At 39.9% G+C, this 20,193-nt stretch overlaps 2 protein-coding genes across 3 annotated transcripts; both read left to right on the top strand.

Annotated features, from left to right (window-relative positions):
• Positions 1-285: 285 nt before the first annotated feature.
• On the top strand, positions 286-15,231 carry agfg1b (ArfGAP with FG repeats 1b). 2 transcript variants are annotated; one of them, XM_086043789.1, is made up of 13 exons: positions 286-356; positions 670-977; positions 6,024-6,117; positions 6,441-6,556; positions 6,849-6,987; positions 7,080-7,236; positions 7,342-7,449; positions 9,208-9,346; positions 9,455-9,534; positions 10,827-10,919; positions 12,368-12,529; positions 13,859-13,953; positions 14,177-15,231. In XM_086043789.1, exons 2-13 carry the CDS (start codon positions 811-813, stop codon positions 14,234-14,236), a joined length of 1,410 nt encoding a protein of 469 aa, XP_085899915.1. In that variant the 5' UTR covers positions 286-356; positions 670-810; the 3' UTR covers positions 14,237-15,231. The 2 variants fall into 2 exon arrangements, with proteins under 2 accessions (XP_085899915.1, XP_085899914.1); XM_086043788.1 differs by having other exon boundaries at positions 7,339-7,449.
• Positions 15,232-15,975: 744 nt separating this feature from the next.
• On the top strand, positions 15,976-18,781 carry fbxo36b (F-box protein 36b). The gene is made up of 4 exons (XM_086043479.1): positions 15,976-16,097; positions 17,451-17,559; positions 17,843-18,015; positions 18,351-18,781. Exons 1-4 carry the CDS (start codon positions 15,981-15,983, stop codon positions 18,609-18,611), a joined length of 660 nt encoding a protein of 219 aa, XP_085899605.1. The 5' UTR covers positions 15,976-15,980; the 3' UTR covers positions 18,612-18,781.
• The last annotated feature ends 1,412 nt before the right edge of the window (positions 18,782-20,193 follow it).

The following is a 20,193-nucleotide window of genomic DNA, read 5'->3' as shown; positions in this document are numbered from 1 at the left end:
AGATATATATTTTTTTATTGAGTACAAACAACGTATCTTGGGCGGAACAATTAAGTGCTCGTCCACTAGTCAACACGCTGCTTTATGCACTTTTGTCAGAGTCCAAAGACGGGTGCCCCTTCCTGATCTGGTGTATTGCCCGGCAAGATTTTTTTTTGGCTTGTGACTTTTTTTGTTGTCATTGTCAATGGGGAAAGTGTGTTTGGGCATGGGCGTGGGCGTGCGCGTGCGTATGCCAGAAGGCACTTCCCGTCAGAACTCCTTTTTGCACTTTATCATTTGGTAAGAGCAGTCTGCTCTTGTGAGGTACATTATAATATAAGATAATACATGGGCGAAGAAATGTCAGGCTGAAGGTAGGATAATGTTAACACAACCAGATCTGCAATTAGTCTTTACCCAACTGAAATCACTTTATGAATGCATACATGGAAAGTGTATAAAGAACTCAAGGTAATTGTTTAGTTAGCGTTAGGAGTAAGAGGGAATTGTTGGTAAAGTTAACCAATTTTAAGGGTGCCTGGACCTGAAAAGATTGAGAACTCCCGATTTAGCATTTAGTACACTTCAGCTTTGTTCTTTTGTAACTTGACATTGTGATATAATTCTGACCTGCGGGTGGCGCTTTGCCTGGTGAAGCCGGTCGGTTTATTGTGTTTTTGCCCGCAGAAGAAGAAATTTGTCAGTCGCCCTGCCTGAACTGAGCTCTCAGCAAGGTGCCTGCTGCCCGTCTCCCTCCCTTCCTCCCCGCCCGCTGCCGACCACCGCGGCCCCCGAAGACACCCTCCGCGGCCACCTGTATATTCCACCATGGCGACCAGCGCGAAGCGAAAGCAAGAGGAGACTCATTTGAAGATGCTCCGGGAAATGACTAGCCTTCCCGCGAATAGGAAATGCTTTGACTGTGATCAGCGCGGCCCGACCTATGTCAATATGACAGTGGGCTCCTTCGTCTGTACCACCTGCTCCGGCATCTTGTAAGTCCGATTTTCATTTTTGTTGTACATTCGGTGAGGACAAGGCGTTTGCCGGGAGGGAAGCAGAACGCTAGGAAGCTCCGCCGGTGGCTGACTTGGCGGTTCCGTTAGCACGTATGCTAGTGCTCAAGTCGAGACAGGTTGGACGCTAAGACGGGTTCAGCAGTCCCAGGCCGTGGTCGTGTGTTCGACTATGTAGAAGCTTGAAATGAAGCTTTGAATGAAGTCTTTAAAGGCGCGTTCAGGCTGAAAAATGTCGAAGTGGATGAGTGGAACATGGTCATTGGTCTCATGAGTGTTGTTGGTGTGGTCATGGTAAGCGACGTAGTGGTTGACAGGGGTGGCGAAAGTACTACTGTACTGTACACTGCACTTGCAAGCACCGATTCCATTTCTTAAGTACCCAGTGAAGACTCTGAAATGTGCAAAAGTAAAAATATTTTCTGTAATCTGTGTACAATAAAGGTACTGATTCAACCTCATCAACTGAGTTAAAAGTTCAATAAAACAGACACTCTGAAATGTGCTATAAGAATGTTTTTTTTTTGTCTTACTGATTTTTTTCTACTTGTGTAGAAAATGGTAAAAATAAAAATACCCATTTAAATCCTTTACTTGACTGAGAGAAAAAAAGTACAGACTGAAGCGTAATGCTTGGGGTGGGCGATATGGGGAAGAAAAATATAGTTTTTTTCAAAAAACTTGATATCGATAATTTGAGGATATTCTACAAAAAATATTTAAAATCTGCGCTTGCTTCACAGACCAATTGTGGCTAGACAGCGTTTGTGAGCAACATCTCTTTTGAATTGCTAAATACAGCTTCTGCAAAACATAATGATATTCTATGACAATATTAACAATAAAGAACAAATAATTATGTATAGACTTACATTGATTTTTGAGAATATTTATGTCATTTAAATGTCTGTGCTGTTATTCCATAATGATGTGACATTTTGAGCTGCAGTAAAGTACTGGTGTACTACTGCCAACTACTAGAGGGATCAGAATGAAAAAAGGTGCTTACTACAGCAATCAGAATGAGAAGAAATGTATTTATGTGACATGTGACGAAGTGTCATCCAGGGAGAGAAAAAAAAGACGTCGTCATGACAACACCCATTCTATTACAATGGCCACCGTATTCAGAATAAAGTTGAATAACAAAACTGCAATTTACACTCATTCATCACTCATATGTAGGGTTGTGACTTGATTCATGTTTAGGTCTGTTCTGGCGTCACACTAATAAGTCGTCGTAGTTTGTGCAAGAACATGCCTCGGGAATACAGGCTAGTTATGAATGATGCGGACTACAAGCGTATATACTGAATGTTAACCAAACATCCAGGCTGTCACGTTTGACTTGCTCGCTAAAGTACTGGGCGTGTGTGCGTGCGTGCGTTTATATTTGTTGGTTCAACTCGGCGACTGTTTTCTGAGTGTGTGTGCATGTTTAAGCTTTTGTTTAGCATGCCTTCGCGGTCGCCAAGTTTTCCTCGTAATCCATGTGGCTCGTGGTGCAACAGAATTGCTCTTCACGGTGACCATTGTGGCACATCTAACAATATAATTCCCACCGATGTCGGGCTTCTCAACCCCAAACCATTTATAGACTAAGGAACGACGCGTACTCGCGCCTCGCGATGAATCCCCTTGACACTCCATGTTTGAAAAGGCTCGTCTTCGGTGCGGACAGTGTCACAAGACTGGGCTCTGCCTGCTGATTCGGTGAATGATTATCACTTCCCCCTCCTCAGCCGTCAATGCACACTGAATTTTCAGCATTTCCCCAAACTTTGCGGCCGCCGACTGACTCGCGACGTTATGCTTAAGAGGCAGTATTAATACTCTATAATGTAAAATTACCCATCGTGAAAGCAAGACTGTCTGGTCATAGATAGCATTAGGACTGTTCGGTTTTGCCTAATAAGAAAATCCCGATTATTTTCTCTCAAACCCGATTTTACGATTACGATTACGATTTCTTTGAAAAATAAAAAATAATGAAAAATGAAGTATTTTGAAAGTCTTTTAAATTATTTATTATTATTTAAACTTAATTTTTCTTTCTTTGAACTCAAAATGCCAGTCAATTTAACTTTTTTTTTTTAACAATTTAACACAGAACAATCCATTGGGAGTAACAGCATTTTACTTACACAATAGATTTCAGATCTGTTCTTAATTAAACCAATAATGAAAGAAGAAAGTGCATATACCATCTGAAACGAAATCATCAACATGAGAGAAGGTAGACAGTCAAGTCTGTAAACCAAACAGTCTGTCAGCAAGTCATTTTGCCAACCAGTCAGTGACTAGCCTTTCACATTTCTCCCTGGTCTTATTTAAACATAAATCAATGATTAGTGCAAAACTGTCACTTAATAATACAATGCACTGTCAAGCTTAAGTACGGATGCATAGTCCGGCTGGACCAGAGGTCCAATGTAGAGGAGAAAAAAAAGGGCCGCCTTTCAGACGTTGAGTTACTTGCTCACGGGTTGTATTGTATATGCGGGGCACACACTACACTACAGATCTATTTTTGCCCGATTTATTAACTAAAAGCTCACTTGCCTGAACAAATAGCAGAATCGTCGGTAGCCATGGATGTTGTCATTGTTTCGTACTGCGCGCCCGTCAGGGGAAGCGGAAATGCAGAGAAAACTGCGGTGGCTTAGATACACCAAAAATAATTTTTCACATCGTTTTATCCAGAAAATTCGGTTACGGTTCAAAATCTCTTAATCGAGCAGCCCTTTATAGAACTTTATAGAAATGTTCTTCAAATCTCTTTTCCTCATTCTATGGGTGGAATAGGGAACTGCAGAATTGCATTGACCAGCATTCTCACATCCTTCCACAATTTCTGCTCAGCATGGACTCTGACCTAACCTCTCCAGTACAGTACCACCAGTGTTGTTTTTAAATCCCTTCCCGCTGGCAGGTTTTTCCACCAGGCTTCTTGACTACCCCTCCACCAGTCTCCTGGGAACTCTCCACAGCCTGAAGTCTCCCCAGCTGCTTTTTAACAGGCCTTGTGTGTTTTGACAATCATAGCCTTGCATGTCCCTCCGATTAAACAGCAGAACTAATAGCGTGTGATTTGTTTTAAATCCAGCATTTACACAAAATGTGTGTATTCATATTCAAGTATTCACGTAATTTTGTTGTTCAGCAAATATGTGAACTAAAACCGAATTAGCTTTGTGGCACCAGTAAAGTATTCTGAATTGAACAATTGAACCCACAGGTTTCTCAACCAAAGAACAAAATGCGTAATACTACAGTTGGAACAGATGATTGACATTTCATTTCATTTCAATGGGAAAATTTGATTTGATATAAGAGTAAATTGAATTACGAGCTTGGTCACAAGTGAATTCAAGACCTGTGTGAAACCTTTACTAATTGTCGTCCCAGTTTTTGAAGTAGCATTTAAAATGTATATAAATTACCATACGACCAGTATAAGATGACGTTAACTAGAAACAACAAAATTATAAGCACTCCTTCTAACTTTAATGACGAATGTAGTTAATAACCCTCTTGTCTCAAACCCACTGAATTAAAACACAACTCCCACATAACACTCAAGCATATGGCAACTATACTGTCGACGGCTGGCGTGAGAGGAAAGGCGACGTTTACACGATGTTTCCGGTGGCCCCGCCAGATCCTTTTGCCCAAAACAGTGTGGTTTAGGGTTTTGAGGAGTTATTTCTCGGTATTCAAGTCTTGCTCAGTTTTCTCATGGGCCATGATTGGGCTGTTGAGTCCAGTGGATCAAAGGCTACTACGGTTTGCCCTGCAGTTTATTACTGTTGCCAGTATGTTCCCCCCCCGGCCTGTCATGTTTGGATGGAGGGGTTACCTCACATTTTTTATATTTTGTCTCAGGCCTTGCCTACAGGTAGCCGGGTTTTTTAAGAACCCCTTATATCCCCCACCTCTCTCTCTCTCTCTCACTCTGTTGCTTTCTGGACTCTCTTCCACGCGCATACACACATTCAACATTAATGGCTATATATTCCATGTGGGGATTTTTCAGTAAATTAAACATATGGCTTAGGTTTAGAGTTGTACTCTGTGAATGCAAGGTGCCAGGAAATACATAGGCTTCCTGTCACACTCCAGACCGCTTCCAAGTTTTGATACACCCTGTTACGTACTGTAAAGTGTAGTTGTGTGCACCCCGTTATACTACAGCGGACTAGGTTACTCATCCACACTGTAACTGGCAAATGTTTTGACAATTTTGAACTCTCGCCAGGCGTCCGTGGCAGTCATGCCTTGTCGTTTTTTTTTAAAGATCTCGCTACTCACGGTAGATTTAATTGAAGAATAACTTATTGTGAGTTTGTGGAGGATGCTGTTCAGTGCGGTGCAGACAGTAGACAATCCTTTCCAAACTAGCTATGAAAATTCTGCTGACTAGACTGATTCATTCCTCTGTTGGAATTTTCTTTGCATCCTGTGTTTGTTTGGTATATACCCGGTACTGTAAAACTCTGCTTAGGTTAACGTCAGTGCTGTCCCTTTCTCTGTTATATAGTTTCTCGTGAGAAAATTGATCCACTGGTGACCCCAGTTTGTTGAAAATGTCAGCATCTCCACAGTCGTGTCTGTTGCAGCAGTCGTTGCAATGGCTTGTATACGTTTTCAAAATGCCCATCTTTTATTGTAATTTTGTGTTGCGGTGCATTGGAGGTTTATTTTTGCGGTTTATCTGTTCAATGTTCTCTGCGTATCAAAGTTACATTCTAGGCATGACTTTGACAAATTATATTTCAACTCGGTTCTATTGAGGCTCCACACATTCAGCTTTCCAAGTGATTTACTCGTGATCATTCAGCTTTGGTGTGAATTCAAGGAATGCAGTGGCAGTAATTGCATGCCGCAGTTGTTTGGGGTTGTAGTTTGTCTTCGCGGCTGTCACACAAACACAAATACACACACACACACACACACACACACACTTTGGGTTACATCTGTCCTCTCTTATATTTTAGTTAACAAAAAACTTCTCCCTCCCCACAGACGAGGGCTGAACCCCCCACACAGAGTGAAGTCGATTTCTATGACTACTTTCACACAACAAGAAATTGAGTTCCTACAGAAACACAGCAATGAGGTAACACACTCGCGCAACATTGTCAAACATCTTTGAATAGTCTTTATGCTCTGGGTTTAATTATGAAGTCGAATGTTTCGGCCTTTTTTAGATCTGCCTTGTCAATTTTATTGGCATTCCTTCTCCTGACTCCCCCCCCTCCCATTTCTCGTCATCCCCTCCCCCTGCCCCCCCCCCCAACCCCCTCCCGCCCTCCATTTCTCGTCATCCCCTCCCCCCCTGCTACTTTGTCTCACCTCTCTCTCGGACACCCCCACTAAACACCCCATACACCCCACCATTTCCTCCCTCCCCCTTCATTCCTCTACTCCAACCTGCTATAGGTCTGTAAACACATCTGGTTGGGCCTCTACGATGACAGGACGTCAGTTGTTCCAGATTTCCGGGAGCCACAGAAAGTGAAAGAGTTCCTCCAGGAAAAATATGAAAAGAAAAGATGGTATCCTGAATTAATTGTTTTTTTTTTAGGCGGGGGTGGGGGGTCTACAATAATATGTTGTTCAGTTATTGTTTTGACTTGTTTACATATGAAACAGTGATTTAGTTGTTTGCAGCCAGTACTGTACTGTACTGAATTTAGGTTGTAAATGTAGGTTAGTGTTTAGGCCAGCACAGAAGGCCACTGCTTGAATCTCCGATTACTGCATTTATACTCCAGTGTTCATCTTCTGTCATAAGAATGAAAATTCAAAATCTTCATTCATTTTTTTTAATTTGCCCTGCATTTGAAGGTATGTGCCTCCAGAACAGGCAAGGTCAGTCGTAAGTGTCCAGGCATCTGTGTCTGGCTCCTCAGCCAGCAGCACTGGCAGTACCCCGGAAGTGCAGCCTCTCAAGACCTTACAGCTCAACAAGACCCCACTTCGTCAAGTAAGCAAATGCACATTGAAACCTACCCACGATCTCTTTAGAAGTAGGATTTGGGGAAAAAGTCTTTTGACCTTTTTGTGCCTTATGTCCAGTCCCCAGCATTAGGGCGCTCCCAGGCTCACATCACAGCGCAAGAGAAAAAATTTGATCTGCTGTCGGACTTGGGTGGTGACATCTTTGCTGCCCCACCTGCCCAGGCTGTCACCTCCACCAACTTTGCCAACTTTGCACATTTTCCAAGTCAATCAGGTAAAAAGAAACAACCACCTGTGTTACTCTGATTAATGTACATCCTGTCATCATTTCATTACATTACCCTTTCATCATCCAATTTTCCCTTGTTGTTGGCAGCAGCAACTCAGGGTAATACAGACAGCAACTTTGCCAACTTCGATGCATTTGGAAACACTGCAATTCCATCCCATCTGAGCACGTCACCCCCCTCAAAGTCCTTTTCCACAGGTACCCCTCCCCCTTCCATTTCCACCAGCTTCTCCACGTTCACTCATCTCACTATGTTTCATTTCTTATATTCATATGTATGGGTCAATGGGTATCAGGTTGCAAACATCACATTACCAAACCCAGAAAACAGGTGAGCTGTGACGGTTGTTACCCGAGCCATTAGGCACTCTGATGTCATTTTCAGTCGACAGCAAGTGACAGTACGGACAAAATGTACCGAGAATGCCCCTCAGATGGATAAAAACCGGTGTATTCTTCTTCTTAATTCATATTCCACAAATGCAATATTAATTACAATACCATGTTTAGTAGGGGTGTAACGGTACGCGAAATCACTTTTCGGTTCGTTTTTTTGGAAATTTCGGTTCGGTATATTTTGTGTACGGGGGGGGGGACATTCGAGCTCTGGCTCTTTTCTGGCTCTCTCTGTTGTGCCGCCACTCTCGTCTCCCGCATGCAACAGTCAATAGCGCCCGTGCGTAAGCTCGCGCTAATAAGTGGACCGAACCGAACACAAGTGGACCGAACCGAACATGCCATACCCAAACGTATTAATACACCCACGTGTACCGTTACACCCCTAATGTTTAGACTAGTAGGGGTGCATAGAACATATCATCTATCACCATAAAGAACATTTTTGACTTGACTTCCCCCTTTAATTCATTCACTCCCATTGATGAATTTATTTGTGTTTTTTCCCAGTCCAGCCATTCAATCCCAGGAATTTATTTATATATTTTTTCAAACTTTAGGGTAAAAGAGGGTCTGAAAATGTCTGGCAGTCAATGAGTTCAGAAATAAAAGAGTTGTAGGCGGCGGTGTGAGATTGCGGGAAATACAGTATGCTTCCTCTCACACTACTGACTACCTTCAAGTTTTGATAAGGCTCTATTACGTACTGTTTGATTTAGTTTTGTTCACTCCAGTTTGCTATGTCCGACTTCTCATCCACACCATCATAGCAGTGGCAGATTTTTTTAGGGCTGTTTAAAAATCTAGTGGAGCATCCACGATAGTCATTGTCTGTCATGTTTGCCTACATGTCATCGATGGCCTAAAACGGTGCTCCTATACCTGCTGTAAATAGGGTAAACTCAGCCTAGCCAATTAGGAGGACAGTAGCCGAGTTTATATGGAGACTTTTTTGTCATTCACATGTTTACATGTGACGTGATGTATTCCGATCCACCTCTCTGTTAATCAGATTAGCCGTGTTACAGCCGTGTGACACGCGCAGATCAAAGTAAACATCACATGATCTATCAAGATGGAGCTCATTCATGTATTTAGCACAGTATTCACGATTGTTTTAATACTTTTATTAAAGCAGCATCTTGATAAAAACAAGTTAGGAGTACTTTAAAACAAGTTCTCGCGTCGCAGACGAGCTCTGGTAAGACGTTGCCATTTTAAAGTGCATATATAACAACGTCACTACGCATTTCCGTCAAGAAAGAGCATGCGCAGCCTGGCTATTCCGATTGAACTGTTTACATGATGCTCGTTCGGATTGGCCAAAGGAATATACCACCCCTGTGAATCCGAATGAAATTCCATTCGGATTTGGCCTTTTTATTCCGATTGGGGTGTTTATATGGAGCCTTTCCATTCCGGTTGGTCATTCGGATCCTTTCTAATCGGAATACATGCTTCCATGGACACCCGGCTAGTGTTAAAGCTTCTACCTAACTATAAAATATGGCATGCCAGAAAATTTAACATAAGGCTTATATAGAATTAATAATTAAACAGGAGGAGGCGTGCCAATTCCGTCCAGATCAAGCGCTCTCCCCATCCAGTCCCAAAGCGGGAGCTGCACAGAGGATCGCTACGCTGCTCTGGCTGAGTTGGACAACAAGCTAAGCTCCTCTGCAGGCAGCAATGTACAAGGGTAAGAGAGACTAGTAGACTTATAGTACACTCACACTTTTTTTTTCATTATGTGAGCAACAGGAATATTAAATGGCTGTAATGCAATAACACAGGCTTGTCATGACAGGAATTTGTTTGGTCCAGTGCTTGGCTCATCTCCAGCCCAGAATGCACCTGTTCTACCCAGCATGCAGCCCGGCTTTGGAGGTGACTCGTATCATAGTGATACTTTTCAAAGTGAAAATAATAGTTTTAGTTTTGTAATATGTGACCTTCTCTAGCTAAAGAGTCTGTATGTTGGTTAGTTACAGATAATGATCGCATCAGGACATCCCGACTTCTCAATGTCATTATTTCATGCAACGCCCGCTACAGATGATGCGCCACGTTATTGACGCGTTACGAACTGTCTGTCACCACGAATACCCACTTTATTCTGTTTTAAGTGGGATGGAATTAAAATCAAGTATGAGCACTATTAAAGTTGCAGTTGAAAAGAACATCATAATTGGTCCTTCCATAGTTCGTCTCTCCAGCCCAACAGTGCTCGCAGCGCATATTTGGAGTGACTTGTAAATACCGGACAGTATGTATAGTGTTGATGTGTTGCTTAAAAAACGTGTCGAACCATTAAAACGTTTTTATTTTCTTTGTGGCCAAATGTATTTGAGAGCATATAAAATATCAATAAACTTTCTTGTCACAGGCCACACCAAATGGCAAATAACCAACCCTGTTGATTGACACAAAACTCTTAAAATATATTTCCCAATGTTGTAATCTGCCCTCATAAAAAAAAAAAAAAATGCCAAAAGTAGCAACAGTAAACAACCAAACTTTGGCTGAGGATGTCTCAGGATGAATTGTGAGCTCAATGAGACCTTGGAAGTTGTTTTTTTGGTTGAGGCTGAATCACCATTTTTGGCCAATTCCATCTGATGAGAGGTCAGACTTCCTCCGCTTTTAAAGAGTTAAAATCTCAGATGATGTCCTGACCTGGTATTGGAATTAACTTTCCAGTGGTCTTTCCGGAAAGTTTGGGGTCAATGTCTTGTTCCTAAAGTACTGGTTGCTTTGGACTTTTGGAAGATGGTTGTATAAAAACTTAAAACATGTTTTTCCCAAAACTAAGCATTTCAACCTGGCAACATTAAAATTGCTGAAACATTGGCAAGTTTTGAGGTGCTTCCATATCATCGCTGTCCTGTGAAAAACACTTATGTCCATTTTTTTCAATTTTCTTTTTTTTGTACATCAATGATGTTTCTGCGTTATAGACATCGCATTGACATGAAAATTAAATATTTTTCCAAAATTGGACGTGTTTTTCACAGGACAGCGAAGACATATTATATATGAATTTAAGGAGAATCAGCTGTAGAATTCAAATATGTGAATATTTCAATTTGCATTTTTAACCTATGAGGACCATTATTCAGAGCAGACCACACATGTTGGTTCAAGACTTGTTTTTTTTTAAAACTGACCCTTCCATTTAGGCGTCCCTTCCACAAATCCCTTCGTTGCTGTGGCTGTTGCCTCAGAGATGGCCACCAACCCTTTCCAGGCCAATGGCAGAGCTCCAGCTACAGGTGTGTGCATGTTTTTTTTTAGCACACATGGACATCTTTTCCTTGTGTGGTACTTACTTAGTTGGGGTTCGGTCAGGGCTGGACAAAGTATGTAACACATACCGCCCACTTCTTTAATCCGTCCCACTGAGCATTTACATGAATCAATATGAATAATGAATAAAATTATCTCATGAAAAAATAACTTCACCAGGCCCCCTAAATCCAATTTGTCTCTGTCGCTTAACGCAAAAAAATGTGTCCATATAAATCAAATTAATAAAATTGTGCGCTTACACATCGTTGCTACCTAGCTACGATGGCAACATTTAGCTAACATCCACACATGTAGCATTACAAGAAAGTTACGGTAAGAACTTTAAACTCACCAAAACGGTCGTGGAGCGATTCGATAAGTCTTTTATTTATCGTCAACCATGTAGAATGTTTCCAAGTCTCCAAAAGTATTTTTGTATTCGGTCGTAATTATCTGTTCTCTCCTCCGCTCTCGTGCGTGCGTGTGTGTGTGGCTGGCTGATGATGCAAGACCATGGCCAGGCACGGCGCCTTTTAAAGGAACAGTACACTATTTTGTATAGATGGATTGATAGACAGTCAAATTGTCTTTTTATCATACTATTTTAATTACCTATTTAACACACTAATTAGATTTTAACCATTAAATTATTCATGCATTTTAATAGCTTTTAGGATTTATCGTTATGTGGGTTAAAATAACATGTGGAATGATATACAGGTAATAATGTGTTAATACACACACAAGTCGCACCCCCGGCCAAACTATGGGAAAAAGCGCGACTTATAGTCTGGAAAATACTATGTATGTTTATGTGTGTGTGTGTATATATATGTATATATATATGTGTGTGTGTATGTATGTATGTATATATGTGTGTATGTATGTATGTATATATGTGTGTATGTATGTATGTATGTATATATGTGTATGTATGTATGTATATATATATATATATATATATATATACACACACACATACACCCCTACATATACACATGTGCATGTATGTATATGTACGTGTGTATGTATGTATGCACACGTACGTGTATATATACGTGTGAGTGTATTTTAACTTAATGTCACATGTCCTGTAAAACTGGTAGATTAAAATGCAGTTCTTTGTTTTCATTATTCATTAAGTTATAATACAGTAATAGAATTTATCATAAAATGAAGGAAAAAAAAAGATTAAAATTTCCTTACTGAAATACAGTATTTTATTTCCATACACACTTTCGCATTTTCTTTTTCATCCCCCATTTGAATGACCTAGTGCATCTGTCCATTTTAATTTTCAACAAATGTAGCTCTTGAGCACAAACGTTTGCCCACCCCTGAGTTGGATGTTGAAGTAAGCTTAGATAATTGCCTGTGTTCTTAGAACTGTTTCCTCCTTGTGTTGTGTTTTTGTTGCGTATATGTGTTGTAGCCGCCTCATTTGGTACTGGCTCTATGAGCATGCCCGCTGGCTTTGGGAATTCCTCTTCATACTGCCTCCCGACCAGTTTCAGCGGAAACTTCCAGCAGCAATTCCCTGGCCAGGCCCCCATCCCTTACTCTCAACCTGGGGCCTACCACCCTCAGTCCAATGGTTAGTGGCCTCCCGCATCCCTGTGTCCTTGTACCACCTTTTTACCCACGCAGCACCTGCCAGTGATTTTCTTTGCACGCATTTCTCAGGCGTTATGATTGTCTGAGCATGATGGCCATTTGCCTTGGAAATTGGCGCTTCTGCATGCAGGGAACTAAAAGTCACAGCTTGTCAGTGGCACCTACTGTGCTGTGATTTGAGGTTGTCAGTTCATTGAATGTTTTTATTTATATCAAGGGTTCTCAAATTTTGTGGGTCCAGGGGCCTCTTACGGGGGAGATTTTTTTTTTCAAGGACCCCCTCATAATTCTAGCGCCAATTAAACATAACTACCACATGTATAGCTAAATGCCATTGGAATTTTTAAGTTTCAACCATAATATTCATGACCTGGTTAATAGAGAGGCATCAACCAAATTAAATATTAATATTAAATATTTTTAAGACTGCAACCGTGTGTTTGTGAAAATATGAGAAAGTTGGATCAGGTACAGTATGTTGCAACAGTTCATCTTTATTTTCGTTATATGTTCCTTTTCTTATATTCTTCCTATTTAAATTTAATTTGTCTTTTTTTTCCCCCCTATCATAAAGTTGTTCTGTGACGTTTTTGTTCCCATGTTGTAGTGTTAGTGTATAAAAATATGTTGCAGATATTGATAAAGTCGAGGATATCCTGTGGAGATTCAACCGTAATCTACGGATTAATATGACGATGATAATAATAAATTAGATGGATGAGAATGGTGAAATGTTAGGTTAGTGTCAATGAAAAAAACAATTGGAAAAAGTACGACTTCTGCCTTTTGTTCTTTAAAATAAAATAATAATAATGTAGGGATGTCAGATTTTTGATTAGCCCAAAGCTAAATTGGGGAGTATGGTAAGTTTTTTTGAGTTTGTTTGAATTGGTTTGCCAACCCCCAAATATGCTGTATATAAAGCATTTTTTAAAATGAGCTCTTCGGCAGTTTGATGCCATTTTCACATGACGGCAAGTGGCAAAATGGCTACAACAATGGTCTTGTTATTCCAGTGAAGAGAAATCTATCTTACCTTGCTAGGTGGATATTGCTGCTTAATTCATATTTCACAAACGCAATATTAATCGGAATAGACTAGTTGGGCCACATAAAACATATTATTGCCAAGACATTTTTTAACTTGACTTCCCATTTAAGGCTCAGCAAACTCTTGAAAGCAATTTGGCATGCTGGGGTTTGGTCCCCTCTCACTTCTCCTTAACAGTCTAATTAACTAGCTCCTTATAAAGCAATTATTTGTTAATTTTTATAAAGTTGAAGGTTCCTTTTTGTCTTTTATCCCAAGGCCCTGCCTTCCCTGCCTATGGTCCAAACAAGCCCTCCATGACGCCGTTCGGTCAGCCCATGGCTGGTCCTGGCGTGTCCAATAACCCCTTCATGGTGAGCATGCATCGTCTCAAGTTACCGTTGTAATCGTTGCAGCAAGTGTATAGAAAATGCTGTACAAATTATAGTGAGACGGGCCGGGAGGGAAACTGTGCGACATACTGTAGAAGAGTTTGCAAAATATGAGAACAGTGTCTGTACGTCTTCTTAAATAAATACAAAACGTCAGTACTTTTGCCCCCTCTGCTCATTCCTGTGACCTCTCTTGTCATTCCAGGCGGGAGCCCCCACCGGGCCCTTCCCTTCAGGTGGTACCTCAACCAACCCGTTCCTGTAGCACAACCCCCAGTCCTCATCACCAGAGGGCAGCATGCAGCACATTAGTCAACACACCGTTCAGTCACGCTATTAGTGGCACTACATTTCTTTCCACACAAAGTTTACACTATGAAGGAGAACAAAGGACTTTATTGAAGACTAACGGACTGTTAGGGTGAAACTGTTTTGATTATATACAGTACATTGTTTTTTATTATTTGTTTATGCCTGTACGCTATGTGCATATCATCATTTGTAATCATATTTACGTATGATGTATAACGAGGACCGTGTTGACAAAGGTGAGTAGCCACACCTTGTGTAAAAATCACTACACACTATTTTAAGTGAGGGTTTACAATTTACCATCCGTGACCTGGGTTTGACCCAACCATGGAAATGCAGGTATTTCATTTCAAAAAGGGATTTGTCTTTATGTTAGCATGAATGCTACTAAACTGGCACTTTGGCCCAAATTGTCCATGAATAGCCTTCACAACCAGAGTTACACTTGCCTATAACCAAAAGGAGCTTGCAAAAATTGTATAAATCCGTGCAGGTTGGCTGGCATACTGTATTGCCGATAGCGAAAATTGTAGAACCAAAGGTCATCAGTTGGAAACCAAGGCCAGATCTTTTATGTAGTGTAAGTGGACATGAGCACAAATGCAGTAAAGCATCTAGAACATTTCGATCAAGTGTGCAAAATGATCCAAATAACCTCTCATTGTTGGTGGATGTCAGATGAGCAGGTCTCCAATGTTCAGAGCGTGTGAACCACATTAATGTGAGCTTCCTCAACGTGGGACCGACTGCATTTAGGTCTGAGTTTGCGCTCGATTTAGGCCTTATTTTATTGTTGGTTTGCTTTGACTCTGGACATGTATTAGGGTCTCAATTGTGCCGCTCGTGACTAACAAATTTCATGTGTTTCTTGTCTTTACAAGAATAGCTAAGTCAATGTGTACATATATAAATATATGTATAAATAAATTAAAAGATTTTTAAATACTGCATCCGTATGGTTATTTCACCAAGAGTCAACTGTACCAGGGGTTGTCATATTTTTCTAGACCCAAAGGTGTTTTTTTTTTTCAGAGAATACCATCCTTTATATTTTTCAAAGAATTTCGTCTTTTCCACAATAAAAGGAATAACCTTATAAGTATTTTTGAAATTGGCATGTTAAAATGTGACTTTGTTCCCTTGTTTAATTTTTTTATTTATTTTCACAAAATTGCATTTAAGATTATGACTTTTTATTCCAACAAACTACACTTTGTTCTTGTAAAGATTCATCTTTTTTTTTCCTTTGGAAAAATACCATATTCCTATCACATTACCAACTATTTTCTCCCAAAAGAAATTGATTTTTGTTACCATAACATTTTTTTCTCGCAAGTATGACGCTTTTTTTTGTTTGTTTAATTTCTATGGCACTTTGGAGTAGTTATTAAGAAATACAAATTTTCATAACATTACATTTATTCTATAAATAATGCTACATTTCTCTTAAAAATGGGCAATTCTTTGACATTTAGCGGTAGACATGGTCTCTGTTTTTTGTTTGTTTATAAATAAGGTCTGCCCTCGGAAAGTAGGCAACTTTTTACTTTAAAATTTCTCGCCTGGATCAAAAACATTTGATGTGATCTGATAAAATATTTGGATCGGTTTTTGTTAATTGTACTTTATGTAAACATCATATGAAGTTAGTGATACGTATATACTGTACTGTGCATTACACGTTGAGCGGGGTTACTATGGCAACGGAAATAACTGTCATGGCGTCCCTATTGACAGACCCGCTGTTTGAAGTCTCTGGACGGGGTCCCTCAACAAATAAAAACTACTACAACTGTGTCGTTAGCAAGGAAGACGTAAGTACACGCACTTTAGTGGCAATTGTCAAAACCCTGGTGTATCCTTGTTTTCTGACTTTTGCTGTTGTTTTCATTCACTCTGAGCGCCGAATGCAAATTACCGTTAGCCGTTAACTGTAGCCATGCTCGTTTACTAGCTCCTGTTGTCGTATTAATAAACCTGATAATAATGGTCTTTTTTATGAACTCCTTTGCAGTAATGCAATATGTTTCTAATTGTGGTGTTGAAATGCACTGCGTTTGATTGAGCCTTTCATAACTATTAAAATATTACCCAAATGTCTCTCATTGTGATGCAGTGCAATTGCACACCACGCCATACTATGGGTACCTGATTAATAACATGTTGACAGCATCAGGCAAAAGTGACGCTCATTATTTCTATAATAATAACGTCATTGAGGGACTTACAGTCCCCCCAAAAGGAGTGGAATGGCAAGGTAAAATCCTTTGAATTTGTTGTATACTGAAGGCTGAGTTGATGAATGTTGTTGATCAATGATGAATATGAGTCGAAAACTCAGAATTGCAGCATTTATTTCATGGGATTTACATCACTAGATGAGTGAAAAAACAACTCGGGGCAGAGCAGCTTTTGTTTGAACCCTCACACTTTTCAATTGAGCAAAAGTATTGGAACATGTCTGATGGGTGTTTCTAGTTGCTCAGGTGTAGCCTTTTAGATTGATCGCTTAAACCTGCTTGAACTGAAAGAGGCTGTATCAAAGGCCTGTGAAAGCATTTCAAATGAAGAATGCAACACTCTGGTGGGGTTAACGGGTCGCAGGCTTGATGCAGTTATCACAAGTAATTTTTATGCCATGGTTGCCACCAAATATGATATGTTATTCACATTAAATTCATTTAATAACGTCTATTCCAATACTTTTGTTCAACACGTCTCAATTTAACTACCATGAATTAAAAGATGGAATTCTGGACCTTTTTTTCTCATGTTCATCTTTTGCGCTGAAATCCAAATGTCTTCAGTACACAACAAAAACAAAGGAATTGACCTTGCCGTTCCAGTTAAGGCACACAATTTACATCAGAAAAATCTCCACAAAATAGAAATGCCACAAAAAGTACTGAAATAATGATGAGATCATCTCAGTTTACTCACAAATCTACTTGCGTGAAATCTGGGCCAGTTAAATTATACAGAGAAATGTTTCTACTTTCTGAATGACTGGTTAAACGTGCCTCTGCCATCAAATGGAAGAACATTAGTTCTGCCTGTCTCTACATGTCGCTGGCATAAATAGACAACAAAAGATACATTTTTTGTAGTAAATAAACTGCAACACACATTGGTTGGCAATCACTGTATAATCCTTCTCATGCACACAGGTGATTTGGAGATGGTGGATGATATCTCCCCGAGCTGTATACAGGCTTTCAAAGCCAGGTCAACTGATAATGTCACATGAGGACTTCCTGGATGACAGCAGACTACAAAGTAAGGACTTTATACAGTTTGAGGAATTAACAGTCTGTGTTGTGTTAATTGCCCTCAAACAGAACTGTCCTACAGAAATTCTTATATTCTAGATTAGATTCAAGATCACCTGCGATCTTGAACAGGATAAATGGTGGAACATTGATATATCAGAGAATGCGTAATAATATAAGAATATCGTTATTTATAGCACCTGTAGACACAATCTAAGTGGCTATAATGTCCACCTAGTCTTTATTGTCTATTTAAAGTCATTTGTCTTGAAATGTCTTCTTAATTGCAGATGAGCTCCGCACGATCTTTGGCTATAGTGCGTTGCAGTACACCAAGGCTCTATGCCAAGGCCATTTTGATTACCTGGCACGTCTCCCTGACTCCTTACTTCTGCAGATCGTCAACTATCTGGAGATAGAAGATGTGGGTCAACTTGGACGAACTTCGCGTAGGTTCAGGCAGGTGAGTACTGTACTCCCAATGCACAAAGATAAAAATACACCTTGTTGCTCAACAAAAGAACATTTTCTTACTTGTCCACAATCATCTAATAAATACAGACGGATAGAAATAGAAATACAGGTACAGTAATCCCCAGCTATTCACCTATTGCAATCCCTTTTTTATGCAGATTAATATGTTTAATGTAATTTTTTTTTGTTATGAAATATTTATACAGTTTGTTGAAAAGGTGTTTTTGAATACATTTCAAAGTGTGCGGGAGTGGTATTTTAAGCTTTTGATTGGAGTTTTTGAATTTCCAGTATTGTACTGTACTTTTCAACTCTGTTTGTTAGTTATGTGGCTCAGAGGAGTTCTGGGAGCAGGCAGTTCGGCGGTACTGCAAAACAGTTTCTCCTGAGGTTCCTCCCCTTGCGCGAGAAGTCGGTTGGCGTAACATCTTCTTCACCAACAAGCTACAGCTGCAGAAGCTCATCAGCCGCCGCCGGCTGAGAGCCGAAGAGGAGAAGGCTGAGCTGACACCCGAGAAGAGGTCAGAGACATCTTGTTCTGACCTAAAACCAGTCGCTGAGGTGGAAGACACAATGGAAGGATGAGAGCACCTAAAAAAATTGTCTGTTGTATTATATTGATCGCCACTCATATAAGTTACTTCCATCATTTCATTTATGTGTTCCCATTGCAGCGTTTGCTGCGAAGAGATTATTATCCAGTGTGCCATTTGAATATTAACACCAAATAAACTTTGACTAATACACGGATGACACACATTTTTGCTACATTATTTTACTATAAGTGGTGCTAACTGGCTAATAAAATAAATATCTAAAGAATACCTCCCCACAGTGAGTATTTGCAACGGGAGGAGCGCATCTGAGGCTTTATGGCATCAATAGAAACCACCCAGCCCCTGCAATTGTGCAATGGCACCTCACAGCTGTCAATAAAACTCCATAAACCAGGAAATAATCGCCTTCAAACTAACAAGAAGATAGACAAACACACATATTGGTGTTTTTTCAGTTATGGTTATACTACTTGCAATGTAACAAGAGTTCCTCGAAATTACAGTATGACAAATGCTAAGTCTGGTTGAAATGGTCACTTCAACCTGAGTACAAGAAATGTGAAGATAGATTCTGCAGAAATTTTGTTTTTTTGTGTTGAAAAAATGGCCTTAATGGGGAACATTTTTGTGTGATATTGCCTATTGAAAATCTGGTTCAAAAAACGCCTTCAAATTTGAGTAAAACAGCACCATTTGATTATATCTCAACATTTCTTTTTATCTGCAACTTGGAGAACTCGACTGGCTGACAAGTTTCTGTTAAAAATATCCCCCAATAAGCTGCTATGGTCCAAAATTCCGAGAGGTTCTCCAAGTCGACATGTCAATATTACCGTGCCATTTCAAAAAGCATCACTTGCCCCAAAAACGCAACAAATAGCGCAAAAGGAACATTATTCATGGGAAGCGCAGTGTGAGTTGTCAAATAGGTCATGTACTTTATAAATAAATTTTTTTGTTCGTCTCCTTATTTGCTATGGAGGATTTTAACAGCATTTGAATTGAGTGTTCCGTGTTTTTTTTTTTTTTTTTTTTCCGAAAAGTCCACAAAGATAGCGGCCACTCACGTTAGTAGTTATGCATTATACAGTGCACAAACTCAAGGTTCACCTCCAGTGTTGGCAAAGTTCATTTTCTATGTAAACTCGTTCAAAGTTCAGTTCACAAATTTTGAAATGAACTAGTTCAGTTTATAGTTCATAATTCCACATTTTAAATAAGTTCACCTTTCCTAAACTAAACTAGTTCATGGTTCATTTCACAAGCATACCTTCAACAATTCACAAGCAGCATGGAATATTTATAAACGATAAGTCATGATCAATTCACACACAACATCAAAAAGCACATGTATATGTTGCGGGCATTTTTGTGAATCTGAAAAACGTGTATTTTGTAGATATACAGTATTGTGTGAATCATTTTAACACAAATCTCTCCCCATACTCTTGTAGCCAAGAAGCACACATCAAGAGAAGGCCTAGTGAATTAAAACACGAAACCACGGTGCAAAAACTATTCAGTTCATTACATTATCCTAAATTATGGTATCATTTAAGATACAGTATGTAATGTACAGTACTGCAGAGTACTGTATTGCTTACTCGATG

Source organism: Filicampus tigris, chromosome 10 (genome assembly GCF_054856515.1).
Source record: "Filicampus tigris isolate MCC_2025a chromosome 10, RoL_Ftig_1.0, whole genome shotgun sequence".
Lineage (NCBI taxonomy): Eukaryota > Metazoa > Chordata > Actinopteri > Syngnathiformes > Syngnathidae > Filicampus > Filicampus tigris.
The sequence above is the reverse complement of the archived record's forward strand: the minus strand, read 5'-3'. Positions and strand labels throughout refer to the sequence as shown.